At 49.2% G+C, this 17027-nt stretch overlaps 7 protein-coding genes; 5 read left to right on the top strand and 2 right to left on the bottom strand.

The window, feature by feature from the left end:
- Positions 1-788: 788 nt before the first annotated feature.
- Positions 789-2785, top strand: FFUJ_02514 (related to YMR164c and Gal11p; the record flags this gene model as incomplete). XM_023574255.1 has 3 exons in its annotated part: positions 789-935; positions 1098-1868; positions 1934-2785. The coding sequence occupies 3 exons, from the start codon at positions 789-791 to the stop codon at positions 2783-2785; spliced, it is 1770 nt and encodes a 589-aa protein (XP_023428741.1).
- A 1559-nt stretch (positions 2786-4344) lies between these two features.
- On the top strand, positions 4345-5385 carry FFUJ_02513 (related to Qri7p; the record flags this gene model as incomplete). Its single annotated transcript, XM_023574254.1, has 1 exon — positions 4345-5385. The coding sequence occupies one exon, from the start codon at positions 4345-4347 to the stop codon at positions 5383-5385; it is 1041 nt and encodes a 346-aa protein (XP_023427642.1).
- Positions 5386-5748: 363 nt separating this feature from the next.
- FFUJ_02512 (related to SIP2-dominant suppressor of some ts mutations in RPO21 and PRP4) lies at positions 5749-7424 on the bottom strand (the record flags this gene model as incomplete). XM_023574253.1 has 3 exons in its annotated part: positions 5749-5793; positions 5843-6428; positions 6610-7424. The coding sequence occupies 3 exons, from the start codon at positions 7422-7424 to the stop codon at positions 5749-5751; spliced, it is 1446 nt and encodes a 481-aa protein (XP_023427641.1).
- A 988-nt stretch (positions 7425-8412) lies between these two features.
- Positions 8413-9115, top strand: FFUJ_02511 (uncharacterized protein; the record flags this gene model as incomplete). XM_023574252.1 has 2 exons in its annotated part: positions 8413-8721; positions 8837-9115. 2 exons carry the CDS (start codon positions 8413-8415, stop codon positions 9113-9115), a joined length of 588 nt encoding a protein of 195 aa, XP_023427640.1.
- Positions 9116-9495: 380 nt separating this feature from the next.
- FFUJ_02510 (related to cyclin dependent kinase C) lies at positions 9496-11386 on the bottom strand (the record flags this gene model as incomplete). XM_023574250.1 has 6 exons in its annotated part: positions 9496-10189; positions 10243-10434; positions 10488-10884; positions 10936-11038; positions 11090-11171; positions 11250-11386. The coding sequence occupies 6 exons, from the start codon at positions 11384-11386 to the stop codon at positions 9496-9498; spliced, it is 1605 nt and encodes a 534-aa protein (XP_023427639.1).
- Positions 11387-13111: 1725 nt separating this feature from the next.
- On the top strand, positions 13112-14753 carry FFUJ_02509 (related to Lysophospholipase; the record flags this gene model as incomplete). XM_023574249.1 has 2 exons in its annotated part: positions 13112-13298; positions 13348-14753. 2 exons carry the CDS (start codon positions 13112-13114, stop codon positions 14751-14753), a joined length of 1593 nt encoding a protein of 530 aa, XP_023427638.1.
- An 856-nt stretch (positions 14754-15609) lies between these two features.
- On the top strand, positions 15610-17021 carry FFUJ_02508 (related to malic acid transport protein; the record flags this gene model as incomplete). XM_023574248.1 has 3 exons in its annotated part: positions 15610-16003; positions 16062-16231; positions 16284-17021. 3 exons carry the CDS (start codon positions 15610-15612, stop codon positions 17019-17021), a joined length of 1302 nt encoding a protein of 433 aa, XP_023427637.1.
- Positions 17022-17027: the final 6 nt, after the last annotated feature.

The following is a 17027-nucleotide window of genomic DNA, read 5'->3' as shown; positions in this document are numbered from 1 at the left end:
GCCTCAAGAAGCAGGACCTCCTGCCTCCTTCAAGCACGACTTCCGTTATCCTTACGGTGCACCTTCCATGTTGATATTTGTGTTACGGTCAGCAACGGAAATTTGGCTTATTGAAGGTACGATTGAGGAATACAGTTTCGCTAGCAGAAATTTACACATTACACGAAGGGATAAAAATGATCAAATTAAAAAAATATTTACATGAGCTTCAACATGAAAGCTTGCACAACTGAGCGTTTTGTCAGAGACCGTCTGATACGTGGTTGTCGAGCCAGCAACAAAACGTTCCTACCTTTTCAGTGCTTACTTCACTAAAAGCAAGCGCTATTTGGGGCACTTACCACTAAAATGCACGCTCCCAGCGAAACAAACCACAACCTTCCGTACCAAACGGAAGGAAAGTGCAGCCCCAAAAAAAGGAGACAGTGGTCCAAGCGTCATAAGTACCTCGCCCGCAAAGACGCCGTGGGGAGTGACCTCGACCCCTCCCATCAGCACACCGTCATCAAACTCTACCGTTCTGTCTCTAGCCATTCATTGACTCTCCCTTGCCAAAAACTCCGGGCAGCAGCAGAGAAAAATCTTTACGCGCCAAAACAAACCCCAACGTCACCCCATCGAGCCCGACCAAGCTGCCATCGAAAAAGACTACAACAGCACCCTTTCCATTAATTCTTTGTCGAAGATCAACTCGAAAGTACTTGTTTTATGACTTGATCGCTTTTTTTCGCGGTTTTTCCGCCGCCTGACCGCCTCTCTCTCCCACCTCCCTCCAACCCCCTGGCATCATGTCATCACGCAAAGTCCGCGTCAAGAAGTTGAACGTCAAGACGACGCTTCCAGTTCTTCGCGAAGACCAGATCGATCCGAACGAGTACGAAGCTTTAACGACCGATAACCAAATCGCGACCGGCGTTGAGCAGGCCGAGGAAAACGTGAGTCATCTCTTTGTTCTGCCACATATCGTGATATCACGTGTTTATTCACGTGATATGTTTCCTCACCCCATCCCTGTCCTGCTGTGATTGGATGGTACTATCATCCAACAACAAGCAATCCATTTCCTAGCCTCGACCTCATACTAACATTCTTCATAGGAATACCATCTTCAAACCATTCTCAAGGAGGCAGGAACCAGCAATGACCAAGAAATTCCTGTTCCGCCTCCCCAGGAGAGCGACATCAACTATGATGAGCTCTATCCTGTCCCTTTTCACAAACCCTCCTCTTACATCCGTTTTTCACAAACAGTTGAGGAGTGTATATCGTGTCTCTATGACATGACCACTGAGGACGATGAGTTCCTCAAACAGTATAATAGTAAGCCACCCGCTGCTGGGGCACTCTCTGAGGATGACTTTGAGCGCATCATGGAGGTGTTTGAAGACACGGCAGCGGAGCAGACACCATTTGCAGCAGTCGATAATACCGTTGCCGCCTATGACATGATGGTACCTGCGCTTCACGAACTTGGGTCGCCGGCTATCCTCCAACACGCGAAGCCAGTGTATGAATACTGGAAGTCAAGGCGACAGGAGGCTGGCAATAAGCCATTGCATCCGACTCTCAAGTTTGAGACTCACCAGGAGACTGATGACACGGACCCCTTTGTCTGTTTCAGACGACGCGAGGCTCGCCAGACTCGAAAGACCAGAGCTCGTGACAACAAGATTGCAGAAACACTCAAGAAGTTGCGACGAGAACTTGAGGATGGCCGGCAATTGGTACTTGTCGCATATGAACGTGAAATGTTGAAACGAGAGCTCATGTCAATGGACCGCGCTCTATTTGAAGAAAGGGCAAGACTCAAGGAAACCAAACTTCGGTTGGGCATCAAAGGCGAGGACGAGGATCTCGTCAATCAAAAGGTACGCCGAACCAATACTCGCGATGCGAGACTGCTCCGCTCCTTGTATGCTAACTCGCTTTGTAGCCTCAGAAACGCAAGCCTGCAGAGCCCCCAGTCATCCGACAGCCAACCGGTGCCCACTTGCGACAACCTGTACGGTCTGATGGAAGAACACTTGATGCTGATCTTGTCTTGTTGTCAGACAAGCTGGCAGAGAAGGAGAATGAACTTCGACTTGACATAGAAATGAAGGTCCAGAACCACCGGAAGTGGAACCATAACCATATTGACCTAACTGGGGAGCCGCTCTCGCCAGTCAAGGAACAGGGCACAGAAGTCAAGTTCCGACAAGCGAAGACGCAGTACTTGATGACACCCCCGGCTTCCACCTCGTCAGAAATGGAAGTAGACACACACATACCTGATGCCACGCAAGTGGACAAACGGGAGGCACCTGTTTTCCAGTTTTCCGCTGGATCAAGTGAGCCTTCCAAGGGTAGCCAACCTTCGTTCCGTCGACGTATTGGTCGACTGAACCGATTGTGGATTGATCGAAGAGGCATGGTGACGCCACCGCCAGAACATGGTGAGAAGTCGGATAGGTGGAGGTACGACTCGGATTCAGATGACGATGAGCCACCTGTATATGAGGTTGATCCATTTGATACCCGAGCATTGAAGTTCCGGGCAACAATTCCGTTGAATCCATATATGTTTCGAGGACGCCCAGCAGTACCACCAGATGCCGTGGTAGCAGCTCAAGCACAAGCAGGTAACAGAGTACTGCCATCGCCAGCAGCAGCACAAGCGGCGGCGCATGCGCATGCTCAAGCGCATGCTCAAGCGGCAGCACAAGCACATCTGGCTATGAAAGCGCAAGCTAAAGCGGCGGCGGTTGCACAAGCACAAGCTCAAGCAGCCCAGACGGTGCCGTAAGCGTACTGTGGGCAGTGGATTGTATGTATATGGTGGATGTTTGTTTTATACCCCAGAAATGTTGACAGAACGGACGGCGGACTGCTGGGAAAAGTCGAGCCCTCGGCAGACAGATGGGGCATTGTGTATTATTTAGTCGTTGACCAGGGCATTGCAAGGAGTTTCGGAGCGGGTAGTGGGTATTTGGGTTTTGAAGTGAAAGAACATTCTGCGGCCCAGGTCGACATAAAATGAAAAAAAGAACCATGGTCAACTTTTAGACCACAAAGATGATGCTGCCTCTTCCCTGGTGTCGTGAATCGTATGTCTTTGCCGTGGCCGGAGAGATCATCGTTGCGTCGTGAGGTGATCATGCGCTGTCATACTGGAGGAGGCTGAGGGGAAGCTCTGTAGGATCGGGATCCGATATGCCGACGATAGCGAATGCGAACTTGATGATATAATTGTAGTGGCAGGGCCATCAGAAGAGATCAAGAGAGTGTATCGCCGTGTTGACTGCGTCGTAGAAGAGGAGATGTTGCATGATCATGGTGCCGTGCTGTAAAAGGTGACCAAGCTTATTAGACGAGAGGACCAGGCTGATACGGATGTCATATTAGCAGGGGCCACGTAAAGTATAAGTGAGAAAGAAACTCGAAACAAAGAGAAAAATACCTGCTAGTGCCATGAAGAGAAGCGTATGCCAGCTGGGATGGTGATTTAATGGTATGAGACAGTGGGAAAAAGCTGTCGAGTGTGAAATGCGAGTGATAGAGGAGGCTTTAGAGTGGAGGGCGGGCTGCGGGTGAAGGAAAAGTGGCCGGCGAACCGGGTGTTGTGGATTTACACATCTTTTAGCCACAGTAGAAGCTTTTTATGGAGACAACGTGGCTGGTGCTAAAGCGAAAAAAAAAAAGAAGCAGAGAAAAACTTACATAGATGATTGTCTAAAGTAGTTCTTATCACCATAAGTGTAAAGTTGTTGGATCTGATATTCTTGTTCTTGTCATTGTGCTATTAAGGCATCATTTATGATTCAGTTCTTGCACAGTTGTATGCATATTCTCTCTTGTTGATCACCACTATTCCCGTGCGAAAGATCTGCCCTTGTTACGGAGTTTTATGTACAGTTGCTGTTCACGGTTTAGCTGGACCCTGAAAATTGTAAATCGGAGCCTCCCGTCCGCTACGGAAACGAGAGAAGTTGTGGCTGGTGATGACGCCTGGTACCCGTTAGGACACTCACTGTGGGATGGATATAATTACAGGGTACTACCTAAGCGAGGGGCTTTACAAAACCTGCCCTTGTTCTCAGTGAAGCCTGGTCGAGATCAGATCTGCCCCTCTATCGATTAGAGACGTCTTTTTATTGCTTCCATTTCTTGACATGACTGAGCCAACATTTATGACAATTCGAAACATAGTTTTAATAATAATTATACTGTTTACATATTCCCCTGTATTTCTGTTCCAATCTGACAATAAAGTTGATAACGTCCATGCAGCTCAGGCAGTGACATCAACACCATCATCTCGATACCCCCACCTTTAAACTTCCCATCTTCAACCTCACATACAAAATGGCCTTCAAAGACAAATCCTCCTACATCGCCCTCGGCTGCGAAGGCTCCGCCAACAAACTCGGAATAGGCGTCATTCTTCACACTCCCACCGAGACAAAAATCCTCTCCAACCTGCGCGACACCTTCGTATCTCCTCCAGGAACAGGCTTCCTGCCCAAAGACACAGCAGCCCACCACCGCGCCCACTTCGTCCGTCTCGCACGCGAAGCCCTCGCCGAAGCGAAAATCACCCCCAAAGATGTCGATTGTATCTGCTACACGAAAGGCCCGGGTATGGGCGCCCCGCTGAACTCTGTCGCTGTTGCGGCTAGAGCATTGAGTTTACTCTGGGATAGACCCCTTGTTGGCGTGAATCATTGCGTGGGACATATCGAGATGGGGAGATATATCACTGGTGCTGATAACCCGGTTGTGCTATACGTTTCGGGTGGTAATTCGCAGGTTATTGCGTATGCCGAGCAGCGATACAGGATATTTGGCGAAACACTTGATATAGCAGTTGGAAACTGTCTCGATCGATTCGCTCGCACGTTGGAAATCAGCAACGATCCCGCGCCAGGTTACAATATCGAACAGCTCGCCAAGAAGGGAAGCAAACTCCTCGATATTCCCTACGCAGTCAAGGGCATGGACTGTTCGTTCTCTGGAATTCTAGCCTCAGCGGATGCACTCGCTGCACAGATGAAGGCTGGCGCAGACTTCACACCAGAGGATTTATGTTTCTCACTGCAAGAGACAGTATTCGCAATGTTAGTTGAGATCACAGAGCGGGCTATGGCGCATGTAGGGTCATCGCAGGTCCTCATTGTGGGAGGTGTGGGCTGTAATGAGAGGCTGCAGGAGATGATGGGGCATATGGCAAGGGAGCGAGGAGGATCAGTTTATGCTACCGATGAGAGATTCTGCATTGATAACGGAATCATGATAGCGCATGCTGGTTTGTTGGCGTATGAGACCGGGTTCAGGACATCATTGGAAGAGAGTACATGTACACAGAGATTCAGAACCGATGAGGTCTTTATCAAATGGAGAGACTAAACTCTTCGGTAAATAATAAGAAAGAACAAGATCACAAGAATTTGTCATAGTTAAATATGTTTATATGTATTTGCTGAAGCTAATCCATGAGCTTTCGCATCAGCTTCATCATGGTGCCAAGAATCCCTGACATCCCTCGTTATTCTCAGCTCATGTCGCCATCCCTATGTAACTCATCGCCACTGCTCATCCACCAAAACTAAGAATACTAGACAGCCAATCCTTGTTTATCTCCCAGACCTCTAATACATAGCAAGCATTCAACATCACATCGTAACTCGAGCCCGCATGTCTGAAAGCAGGCCCAAGGCATAAGGGGGTCTGACTCATGACCCAATCATTATGTTCGTCCATCGTGTCTTATCAATCATCTGAGGATGTGGGCTTGTAGACGATTGTTGTGACATACTGCATCAAGTAAGCATCATCCTTTTGGCACTTGGTATAGCAGACGTACCTTATTTCTGTACCGAGTTGTGGCTGAAACAGCAAGAATGTTATTCTTGATGCTGCTGGTGGCAAGATGATTCAGAATCGTATGGTTTGGCATGTTGAGCACACTGTTGTCGTCTTTCATAAGGGTCGCCGCATTCAAGATAGGCTTGCTCAGGAAACCCGGTAGCGCAGGAGGATTTGGTAGCCTTTCAATGGCATTCACGGCATACTGGTACGCTTGCGAATCCTCGGCTTGGTCAAAGTCCACGAGGTACTGTGGAATTTGACTTCGGTACGATTCAGGAGGTGGCACAGGCTTGCCCTTTGGCTGGGGCGGCGGTTTCGAGGCTTTCTCCTGAGTATGTGAGACTGTTTGAGCAGCGGGAGCAACTTGAGCCTCAGCCTGAGGGCCAGCAGGAGGTGCAGGAACTTGCTTCTTGTGAGCATCGTCGGGGCTCACTTCGATATAGTTGACAAGGTTGTTGCCAAAGTCGACGGTGGTTGGCAGATCAGGAGATGTCTGCATGATACCGTCCACCAGGAAGCGGACATGGTGTGTACCTGGAAGAACATAGACTGTTGTCGAGAAACAACCAGGACGACCCTCGCTAGATAGGTTATATGTCAGCAACTATATCTCGACTCCATATGGGCCATATCCTTGTCGCAGGCCGGACGAATCGTGTGTGACAGTCATCTGAGACCACAAAGCAGCCACGGAACCACAGACGACGTAGTGATCGACCCGTGTCTCAGAGCAGAAAGGATAGATAACTTCATGGTACTTACATGGGATGCAATCGTTGCTTGCGATTCCATTGAAAGATGGTACCTGTCACATAAACCTTGTCACCTCCGCTCAGCCACTCCAGCTTGGTCTGAACGACAGGTCTCGTCTTGTCAACCCGCAGCTCCTCGCCATCCTCTTCATCAACTGTAGTAGCACTGAGGGCGGAACTCTTGCGAGTGATTGTGTCCGAGTCAATAGGCTCAATATCAGGTATCGACAGATCTGACTCTGGCGCCAAGATAGGTGATCCAGGGGTATGAACCTCCTCATCAATAGGGAGGGGTAAGCGCGGGGGTCTAGTCAGGTACATGTCTGTGATGCTGCTATTGGGAATAAGAGCTGTGTCATTTACGTGAGCGGATTGGTGTGATCGAAGAGAAGATGACTCCATAGGCACATCGACAGGCTTGGTAGGTTCGTCGCGGTACTGAGGTTTAGACTCGGTGGGTTTGCTCTCGGCAGGCTTAGACTCAGGAGTTCCAGCTACATGCTTCTCAGCAATGCCCTTAGCATCCGAGGGAGAAGCAGTCTTGTGAACAGCGGCGAAGTTGCTATGAGGAGAGCCGCTCAGAGACGAGACAGCGGTAGGAGGCAAGCTCTTGGGTCGATTGATGACGGTTGAGCCTTGGGCTTGCGCCATAGAAGGCTCTGGAGGCGCGGCGGAGCGATGCGCGTGACCGGTGATGATATTGCGGGCATCTTTTCGGAGATGATGTCGGGGAGATTCATGGCCATGATGATGACCGTGGGCCGAACTAGGAGCCGAGGTCGTCGGCGTGGTCGGTTTGGAGGACGAAGACGGGTTGTTACCCATGTTTACTACCTCCTACTCCCTTCCGAGGGATGTGCTCTGCGACTTGAGGGTATGATCTTGGTGATGATGGCGCTCGCGTTGGGGGTAAGGTCGGATTATCGGTATCTTATCGGGAATATGACAAACGGCATGTCAAACTCGATGATGCAGATCTCGTCGAATACGTCGATTGTTGGAAAGGATTGTACGTGCGCTCTCAGCGCCAATTGAACGTCAAGGTCAGAAGAGGGAGGACGAGCGAGAAACGGCCTGACGCGGCACGGCAGGGTTTGGTGCGAAATCCGGGGTCCTTGTGTAGCGTGATGATGATTCAGATGCAATATTTTTGGTGTCGCTGATGAAATCGACGCTTTTGTTAGTTTTGTATGTTTGTGTCCAAAATATCGTCGACCTAGATGCGTTCACTGGGAAAGGGTTGTTGTTGTTTTTGGTTTTGGTCGTTTCGTTGAGTTTGTTCGTCGTTGGTCGCGGGGGTGGAGATGGATGGGCCTGAGAGATTGATCGATGATGGAAATGGATGAAGGGAACCTAAGAGAACGGGAGGGATGTTGAATCGTGGTGGGGAGGCTGATAGGTGACAGTCTTTAGGTACTTCTGTTCAGGGCATCTAAATGCCCATCGTTCAAGTCACTAGCTAGCCATCACTAACACCAACAGACAAGCTAGATATGAGGTATCCACCGAGAGCTGTTCGGGCAAGCCAACCACCCAATGGATTGCATCTCGATAAGGCTTGAGCTTCCTCTACCTCCACAATCTACAACAGCTCAAGGGAGCTCTGAATTGTAACATGCCTTGACTTACTACAGTCCATTCATTAATTAACTCAAAAACCTCCCAAGAGTATTCTCATCTAAGCACGTTACTATACTGAGCTCGCTTGTTTGAACCCCTATCACTCTTCCATATCTGTAGTGATGTAATCCTCCCTCCCTTATAGACAACCTCACCCAACTCACCATCAACACCACAACCTCTTCTACCCAAAATGTCCGAGTCATCACCCCCAACTTCCACAATCGTGGCAGCAACATCAGAGCAGGCCTCACCCACAGTATCCCCATTCATACTCGCATTCGACATCGTTGTCGCTGTCTTCAGCTTCCTCTTCTCCTTCAACTGGTCAGGCTTCTTCTCACGGCTTTTCACTATAATCAGCTTTCCTTTCCACCTAATTCTCATACCGTTGTCCTTTTTGCTCAATATTCTTCTCGTCGTGTTTGCACCGGCTATTTATCTCGTTTCTTACACACTTGCTGGCATACGCTCTGTATGGGCGTTTCTGGCTAGCTTAGAGGTATGTGGTCACATCAATTTGAGTTGGGTTGAGATTAAGCTAACATTCTATAGCCGCTATATACTTTTGTAAGGCCAACACTCTTGTGAAAGAATTTCTGTCTAACAACTTCTAGTTTGGTGCTGCAGCTGGCGTCGGCATCTTAGCTGGCATCGGCCTGGCCATATTCTCATCCATCATCACGTCCTACCTAGGAATGCAGAGCGAGGATATCGACTCAGGCGGGTCAACTTCTAAAGGCAGTTTTCTTGAGACCAGCAGTCGACGAGATTCGCAATCTTCAGGCACTGAGCTCGACTGGCAGTGGCTTGACTCCTCCAGTCAAAGGCGCCGACCAGGTGGGTTACTATCGCAGACGATTCACGAGGAGGACGATGATGACTCAGAGTATTGATCATGTATAAGTACTATAGTACATCAAAGCTCAGCTGCAAACTTCTACGCTATGGATAATCCCATAATATATGTGCTTAGACGAGAGGATCAACCTGCTAGAATCCTCTGATACCATGCGCCGCTCATGTAATAATGCTAGACTAGACACTCAGCCTTTCCAAGGATATTCTTCTTCTTCCTTACTTGTTTACTTGGGTCGTATCAATCCGTTGCGCCATGTCCTGCTATGCCCGAATCGACATGTGATTAATTTCGGTTGTTCGCCTTCAAACGCCTGTACTATACACCTCCTAGTCTGGTTTCTCCTCGACGTGGTACTAGATCCTTGCTCACTTTGTGGCCTGTGTACACGTGAGGCGGTATCGCTGACGCTGGATCCTATCTCCGGTATGCATCACGCTCCGGCCTATCACGCTCTTGCCTGTCTCGATCTCTTGACCGATCATGCCTGGGTGACCTACTGCGGCTGATGGTGCCACGGTCTCTATCGTAGCGTCGGTCTTCTCTGCTGTTGCGTCGCCGACGATCATCTCTGGGTGGTGGAGGGGGGCGGTCGTCCCTCCGTCGGCCTGGATCATCCCGGTTATAGGCGGGTATGTACGTGTCGACATCTGGGGCTCTTGGCCCAGGTGCTCCTCTCCCACGAGGAGGTCCTCGCTCACGATAGTCCACGTCGTCGTTCGGAGGCGGTCGTGGCGGTAACCCAGCGCCTCGATCTCGTTGCCAAGCTGGACGCCTTTCATCTGGTCCGTTGCGATATCTGCTCCCGTTCACACCATTCCGGCCATTTCCGTAAGGCTCATTGCTGTTGAAGCCCGCTGTGGCGCCCTTCGCATCTGGGCCAATACCTACAGTCCCACCCTTTGGGGCAGGGGGCAAGGCAGCCTTGCGGTCGTGGAACTTTCTTCTATCTAACTCGTGACTTTCTTCGTAAACAGGGATCTCGTGGGGCTCTAACGGCAGAGGCGCCATCTTGAACCATGGGTGTTGTAGGGCGTCCACTGCGTTGATTCGTGTCCGCCAGTCCAGTTTAAGAAGTTCTTTCAATAGTGAGACTGCGCCCGAGCCGTACCTAAAAAACGGGATTAGTGACTGGACCTTGAAGGTTGTTCTATGCAGACTTACTCTCTGAATCTGTTCTGGAGGTTGCCAGTTCGTGGCCGAGGGGATAGATGATCAGCACCGGGCAACTGCTTCCACCCAGGCATATTGTCTTCAGTAGGAGATCCCATCAAGTCCCAGATCATGTCCAGCTGATGTGCGTCACTTTCGCCAGCCAAAATGGGCTTTCCGAAGAGCATCTCGCCCAGTACACAGCTACATTGATTGTTAGAACCAAGAAGAATCGGGAATTCCAGAACCACGCTTACCCTACTCCCCAAACGTCAATAGCGGGGGTGTATTGCCGTAATTGTAGTAGAAGCTCGGGTGGTCGGTACCATCGAGTTACCACCAGACCAGTATAATCTCGCCTTCCTGGGCCGTAAGCTTGGCCAGCCTTGGGAACATCTCCTTCGTAGTGTCGAGCGAGACCGAAATCGGCAATCTGAAGGATACCTTGGTTGTTGATGAGCAGGTTGGCAGCTTTCATGTCTCGGTGCAGAATGCGGCTGTCGTGGAGATATCGCAGGCCTTCGAGCAGTTGCAGCATGTAGCACTTGATTTGAGGCTCCTTGAAATGCACTGAGGGGTTATCGAGAAGACCGGAAAGATCGTGATCCATATAGGGAGTGGCCATGTATACGATGGGCTTTTTGCGCTTATCGGCTGAAGGGGATGGTCAGTTGGATCAACCAAGAAACAGTCGTGTTTACTCACTCTGTCTGGTTGGGTGCTCGATGGCCATGTCCTCGAGTCTCAGGATGTTCTTGTGCGACAAGAGCTTGAGAAGCTTAATCTCGCGAAGGGCGGTAATGGGAAACTTATGATCATCGTCAGTGCGGTTCTTGGGCGGGGTGGTGCATCGACATACGCCATCCTTTTCATGATGCATGATGATTTTTTTCAAGGCGACAAGGGTGCCGGTCTTGCGCAAGCGGGCACGGTGAACCTCACTGAACTTCCGTTAGTATATGCGATTGTTGTTCGGTCGCGATGATCGACGATATATGCGCCGACCAAGGGGTTCGTACCCAAAGGTTCCCTCTCCCAGTTTGCCTAGCAATTCATAGTCGGAAATACGGGAGCATCCCTTGAAGCTTGATTTTGGCCTCAAGTGGTTGAGCGCAAAGGTTCGAGGCGAAGTGCCATCAGGCGTCGAGTCTGACATTTTATCTGTGGCGTTGGTTGCTCGAAGAGTTGAGTTGACGATGCGCGCGTCGAAAGAGTGAGTGAGGCTGGGAGGCTTCTCACAAGATTCGCATCGCCTCTTAATCGTGAATCATCGGGAAAAGTGTGAATAAGGATTGGCGCTTTGGGGTTGATGCCTAAGGAGAAGTCGAAGAGTCGGCGCTGGTATTTTGAAAAGGAGAGTGAGCGGGGTTATCTATTATAGATGTTTTTGTTGGTTGATTGTCCTTGAGTGTCAATGCACTTTCAATAAGGCCAAGACGAGAGTTGAGAGACGCACGAAGGCGGTCAGGCCTAGAACGTGGCAGAATGCACAGAAGAGGCTTAGCGGCAAGAGAAGGGATGGGTGCTCCAGGGGTACGTACCTGAAGACCCTTGCGTTTGCGTTTGTTGGATCCATTTTATCATCTGGGCTTATGATCGTCATTGTTGAGATTCTCTCCCTTTTCTGGCGATTGTCTTGCAGCGAGAAAATGATTGTGATCTTGGAGCATACGTCATACTTGGTCTGTATATTGAATTGACCGATACACCCCGGACCCCATTATATAATCAAACTGAAGCCATGGCTGTATTTGACCTCGAAGGCCCGTTTACCTGATATTATGGCTGAAGCATGTTGCCTGGTGTTTGGGCATGTGAAAGCTTGCTGTCTATGCTAACATAAACAGCATGGATATCACGGAAAGTTTCGTTTAACCACATCTATTGGCAGTCCTGGTCTCATCAAGATCTCGGGAGTATCATTAATTTATTAAAGTTAATGTCCTTGATTGAATTCGTTGTGAACCCGACGTATTGATTAAGTCCCTGTTATTGTAGGGGGCCGTAATCGGAGGTCGCTCTCCATTGTATCCGCTAGGTGGTGCTGTGCGCTGTGAAGCATCAAAATAGAAGGGAATCCACATTGTTCTAGCCTTTGCCAATAGAAGATGTGTCGAAAAATGCAGCCCAATCCACGGCCGTTCAGTAAGTACTGGAGGTAAGGAAAATAAATGGCCAGTGCCAGTAATTAATATTCATTCTCCCCGCGTCTTGGAGATGTTGATATCTGGGGTAATAGATGGGATATCTAGATTATTAATGGAGGTCACTCAGGCATTTATATATGGATTCAGTAAATATCAATCTGGTCTACCTCGATTAATCTAGTCTCTCTCTTCACCGTGAAAACATCCTCTTGATCACCTGCCACTTGTTACTGATCATCAACACCAGACCAGAGATACCACATCCCATTTTTCTCATTAACCAATTCAGTCATCAAAACGCTTAGGACAACCAAGCAGTGCAACTCCAGGTCTTGATTTGACACCAATAGATTTCCTCTTTAATACTTAGTCTCCGTGGCTATCGCATACACCAAACATCATCGCCTCTTACTCGCCAGTCCCCGCGAGATATCGAGTTTCTGTTACCCCTTCATAACCTCGATAGGATCCACTTGATGGCTTCTTTGTCCACAAGGTTTAGTTTACCTGCCTACGTACTTAATATTAACGTTGCGCGTGCCGTAGATAAATTTTCACTTCTCCTCATCTCGATTGTGATTTATTCTTCTTCCTCATCTCTATTCGAAATAGTCTTTCTGTTCAAAGTGCAATCGTTGATGCGTTGACTGAGTCGCTATCTTATCTATCACCGATATCAATTGCCAGACTATCAGGTCAATCACTTCCCCTACATCTTCTTCAACACCTTCAAAATGAGCGAGACTGGCTCTCCTGCCTTGAAAGCTCCCGAGACCAACTATCCCGAGTCTCGGGTCCTTATCATTGGCACAGGAGGAACGATTTGTATGCAGCAAGGCCCTGATGGTCTTCAGCCAACAGACAATTTCTTGGAGAATGCTATGGCTCCTCGCCCATCGTTCAATGACTTCTCAAACCCAGGTATGAGACAAAATTTTACTCTGAATGAACCTTGCTGACATGTATCCAGATACCCTCCCAGCAGTTCGTGATGGAGAAAAGATTCAGATTGATAGTCTTCGCACTCCTGCTACAGCATACAACCGCCATGTACGCTATGGTATCATCGAGTTCAGCCCACTACTAGACTCTAGTTCTATCTCCGCCCATGATTGGGACGCCATGGCCTCATGTGTTCAAGAAAACTATCATCTTTTTGACGGTTTCGTCATTCTGCACGGAACAGACTCTCTGGCTTACACGGCCTCTGCGCTCTCCTTTATGATGGAGAACCTAGGCAAGCCCGTGATCCTTACTGGCTCTCAGGCGCCCATCTTTGCACTTCAATCCGACGGTGTCGACAACCTATTGGGATCACTCATCATCGCCGGAACATTCACCATTCCTGAAGTCTGCCTGTTCTTTCATCACCGCCTTTACCGTGGAAACCGCAGCGCAAAGGTCTCAGCAACGGAATTCGAGGCTTTCGCCAGTCCCAACTGCGAACCCATCGCCAAGGTCAATGGCCTCGGCATCAGTGTTAATTGGCCCCTTGTCCTACGACCAACCTCGATTGCCAAGTTTCATGTTACAAAGGGTCTTGACACTACTCATGTCGCCTGTTTGCGCGTGTTTCCGGGCATCAAGCCTGAGATGATCGACGCTGTACTTCACTTGCCCGATATCCGTGGTCTTATTCTTGAGACATTTGGCATGGGCAACATCCCTGGCGGTGCTGAGGGTCGTCTTACGCAGATCATCAAGGCGGCTGTTGAGCGTGGCATTGTCGTTGTCAATGTTAGCCAATGTGTTAATGGCTTTGTATCTCCCGTTTATGCCCCAGGCACTGTCCTCGGCCGAGCTGGTGTCATCTTTGGACTCGACCTAACAGCTGAGGCGGCACTCACCAAAGTCTCCTATCTACTCGCCCAGCCAAACCTCTCGGTCAAGGAAATTCAGGAGAAGCTCTCCCGGTCGCTGCGTGGTGAGATGACAGAGATCGCCCACCAAAGCTTCTCTCACCCCTCCGGCTCACTCGACTTTGCCGCATCCCATCTTACGCCAAGCGAGACTGCATTCTCGGCACTCGGATACGCGATTGAGAATGGCGAATTGGGGCTCGTCAAGGAACTGCTGCAGGGTGAAGGTGCTCAACTCCTCAAGCAGTCAGACTACGCAGGAAACACAGCGGTGCATCTCGCCGCGGTGGCCGGTAGAACCGAGATCCTCCTTGAGCTGCTACAGCGGGGCGCCAGCGTCCACGAACGTAACAAGGCCAATCACTCGCCTCTGTTTGTCGCTGTCAAGTCAGGCCAGGAGCCTTGTGCACAATTACTGCGCATCGCTGGTGCCCATCTGGCGGTGGAGGAGAGGGATTCTATGCCTGGTTACGTGACACCCAAGTATAACAGTCACATTGGAGGACATGGCGTCTGATCAATAAGAGATCATATCACGTTGTTTTATTTTTGAGTTAGTGTTTTGTTATGGGGTTAGGTGAACTTTTGAAGCGAACCAGGATACGGAAAATGGATGCTATCAATTGCTGTTCTTATGCGAGGGGGTTATGATCAAGGCGCTTCGGGATATAGAAAATAAGATGAGGTCTTGAATTACGAGCGCAATTTCTGGTACAATTAGAGTTCAATTGGTACGGCAATGGCTGTTGTTAGAGAGGCAGTGGTTTGCGAAGGTGGCTTGCTTTGACGTAGGGATCTAATTCTCCGATGTAACAACAAATACTGCCGAAGACTATATGAAAAGGACCAAAAAAACATACTATTTACTCTATGTTCTTACGATAATAGTCTCAAGTTTTGAAGGACCAATGCAACAGTATAGTCATCTGAATGTTTCGCCTTAGACCCATGAACTGACGTTTGAGTTCCTATGACTAACAGGTACGACACGCTATAGGTCGAGCAACCAATTCCTACACAAAGAGGTAATGCTCAGCAAAGACAACCCCAATTGAGCATCATGCGGTTGTGGACTAGGCATTAGACGAGTTCAGACGTCTCCGCGGGAATCCTATAAAGAGAGCCCGTCCAGTCCGTGGCAATGGCATGAGTTGGTTTAGTTTGTAGGGAAGAAAAACATGACGACGAGTCGTGGGTCGAAAATTGGCATTGGCCGAGGTGCCGGTTCCGCGGCGTCACGTTGTCTCTTAACTTTGGTCAATTGATTGCTAGTTCTTTTCACTCTATTTAAGTAAACGTGACCTTTCTCTCTATTCAATGGCTTACACTGGTTGTCAAGACATTTTTGGCTTGTTTGCTCAGTTGATCTCACTATGAGTCCCACACCAACACCCTCAGATCATCTACCAGACCTAGACTCTAGCGAGGTCACTTACCCAGGTTCCGACATAGCAGCTCCCACGGCACCAACGAATCCAGAAGAACTCAAGCACGATAAATATCGAGAGAATCGAAGAGGATGGCGTCGAATTGTTGTCAACCTCACTCCCTCGTGGTTCACAGTGACGATGGGCACTGGAATCACGTCTGTGCTACTTCATAACCTGCCCTACCACGGCCGATGGCTATTCTACGTCTCTTGTGTAATATTTTGTCTAAACATAGTGTTATTCACTCTGTTTAGCTGTATATCTATTATCAGATATACGTATTTCAAAGGGATATGGTATTCAACGTTACGGCATCCGGCACAGGCTGTATTTCTAGGTACGCATTCGTCATGATGTGATCGCTTGTTCTCGATCGAAGCTGACAGTTGACCAAGGGACCATACCAGTTGGTTTCGCTACCATTATCAACATGATGGTCTTTGTGTGTGTTCCAGCCTGGGGTGATTGGGCAGCCAATTTTGCATGGGCTCTTTGGTGGATAGATGTTGTTATGGCCACTGCTTGCAGTCTTTACATACCGCATTGTATCATGCGAACAGAAGGTGTAAGTCAATCTCTAATTCCAGTACTGATATATCAATACTCACGCTTGAAAGATCACACTTGATCAAGTAAACCCTTCCTGGCTTTTCCCCGTCATTGCCGATATCGTTGCCTCCACCTCTGGAGCCATCGTAGCAAACGTTCTCCCCAACGACCAACACGCCATATGGACCGTCATTACAAGCTACATCCTCTGGGGGACTAGCGTACCAATGGCGATCGTTATTCTCGCCATGTACTACCACCGTCTTATGATTCACGACATCCTTCCCAGCCAAGTTGCTGTAGCATCATTCATCGCCATCGGCCCTCTCGGTATGGGCGCAGCAGCAATCCAACTCCTCGGCCAAGTCTCTCTCAAACTCTTTGCCAGAAACGACTTCATCCCCAAGGCTCCCATCGCGGGTCAGTTCTTTTACCTGACTGGCATTCTCACTGCTCTCATCTTATGGGGGTTCGCTGTTGTCTGGCTCTTCTTTGCTCTCGCCACAATCATCAGACGTCAAATCACCTTTAACCTCACTTGGTGGGCGTTTACCTTCCCCCTTGGGGTGTTCACAGTTGCGACCACGACACTTGCTCAGGAGCTCCCTTCCAAGTTCTTCAAAGTGCTGGGGACGATATTCTCTGTTGCCGAGTTCTTGTTGTGGGTTATGGTGGCGTGTGGGACGATCAGGGCGAGCCTGAACGGCCAGCTATTTCAACCTCCACCGCTAGAAGCGTGGGAGAACAAAGCAAAAGAAGTTGAGCAGACCGAAAAGATCGAACAGACCGAAGATTCACCAGTTTAGAAAGCT

The sequence above is a fragment of the Fusarium fujikuroi genome, chromosome FFUJ_chr03 (assembly GCF_900079805.1).
Source record: "Fusarium fujikuroi IMI 58289 draft genome, chromosome FFUJ_chr03".
NCBI classification, from domain to species: Eukaryota; Fungi; Ascomycota; class Sordariomycetes; order Hypocreales; family Nectriaceae; genus Fusarium; species Fusarium fujikuroi.
This window is presented reverse-complemented; position numbering and strand designations above follow the sequence as displayed.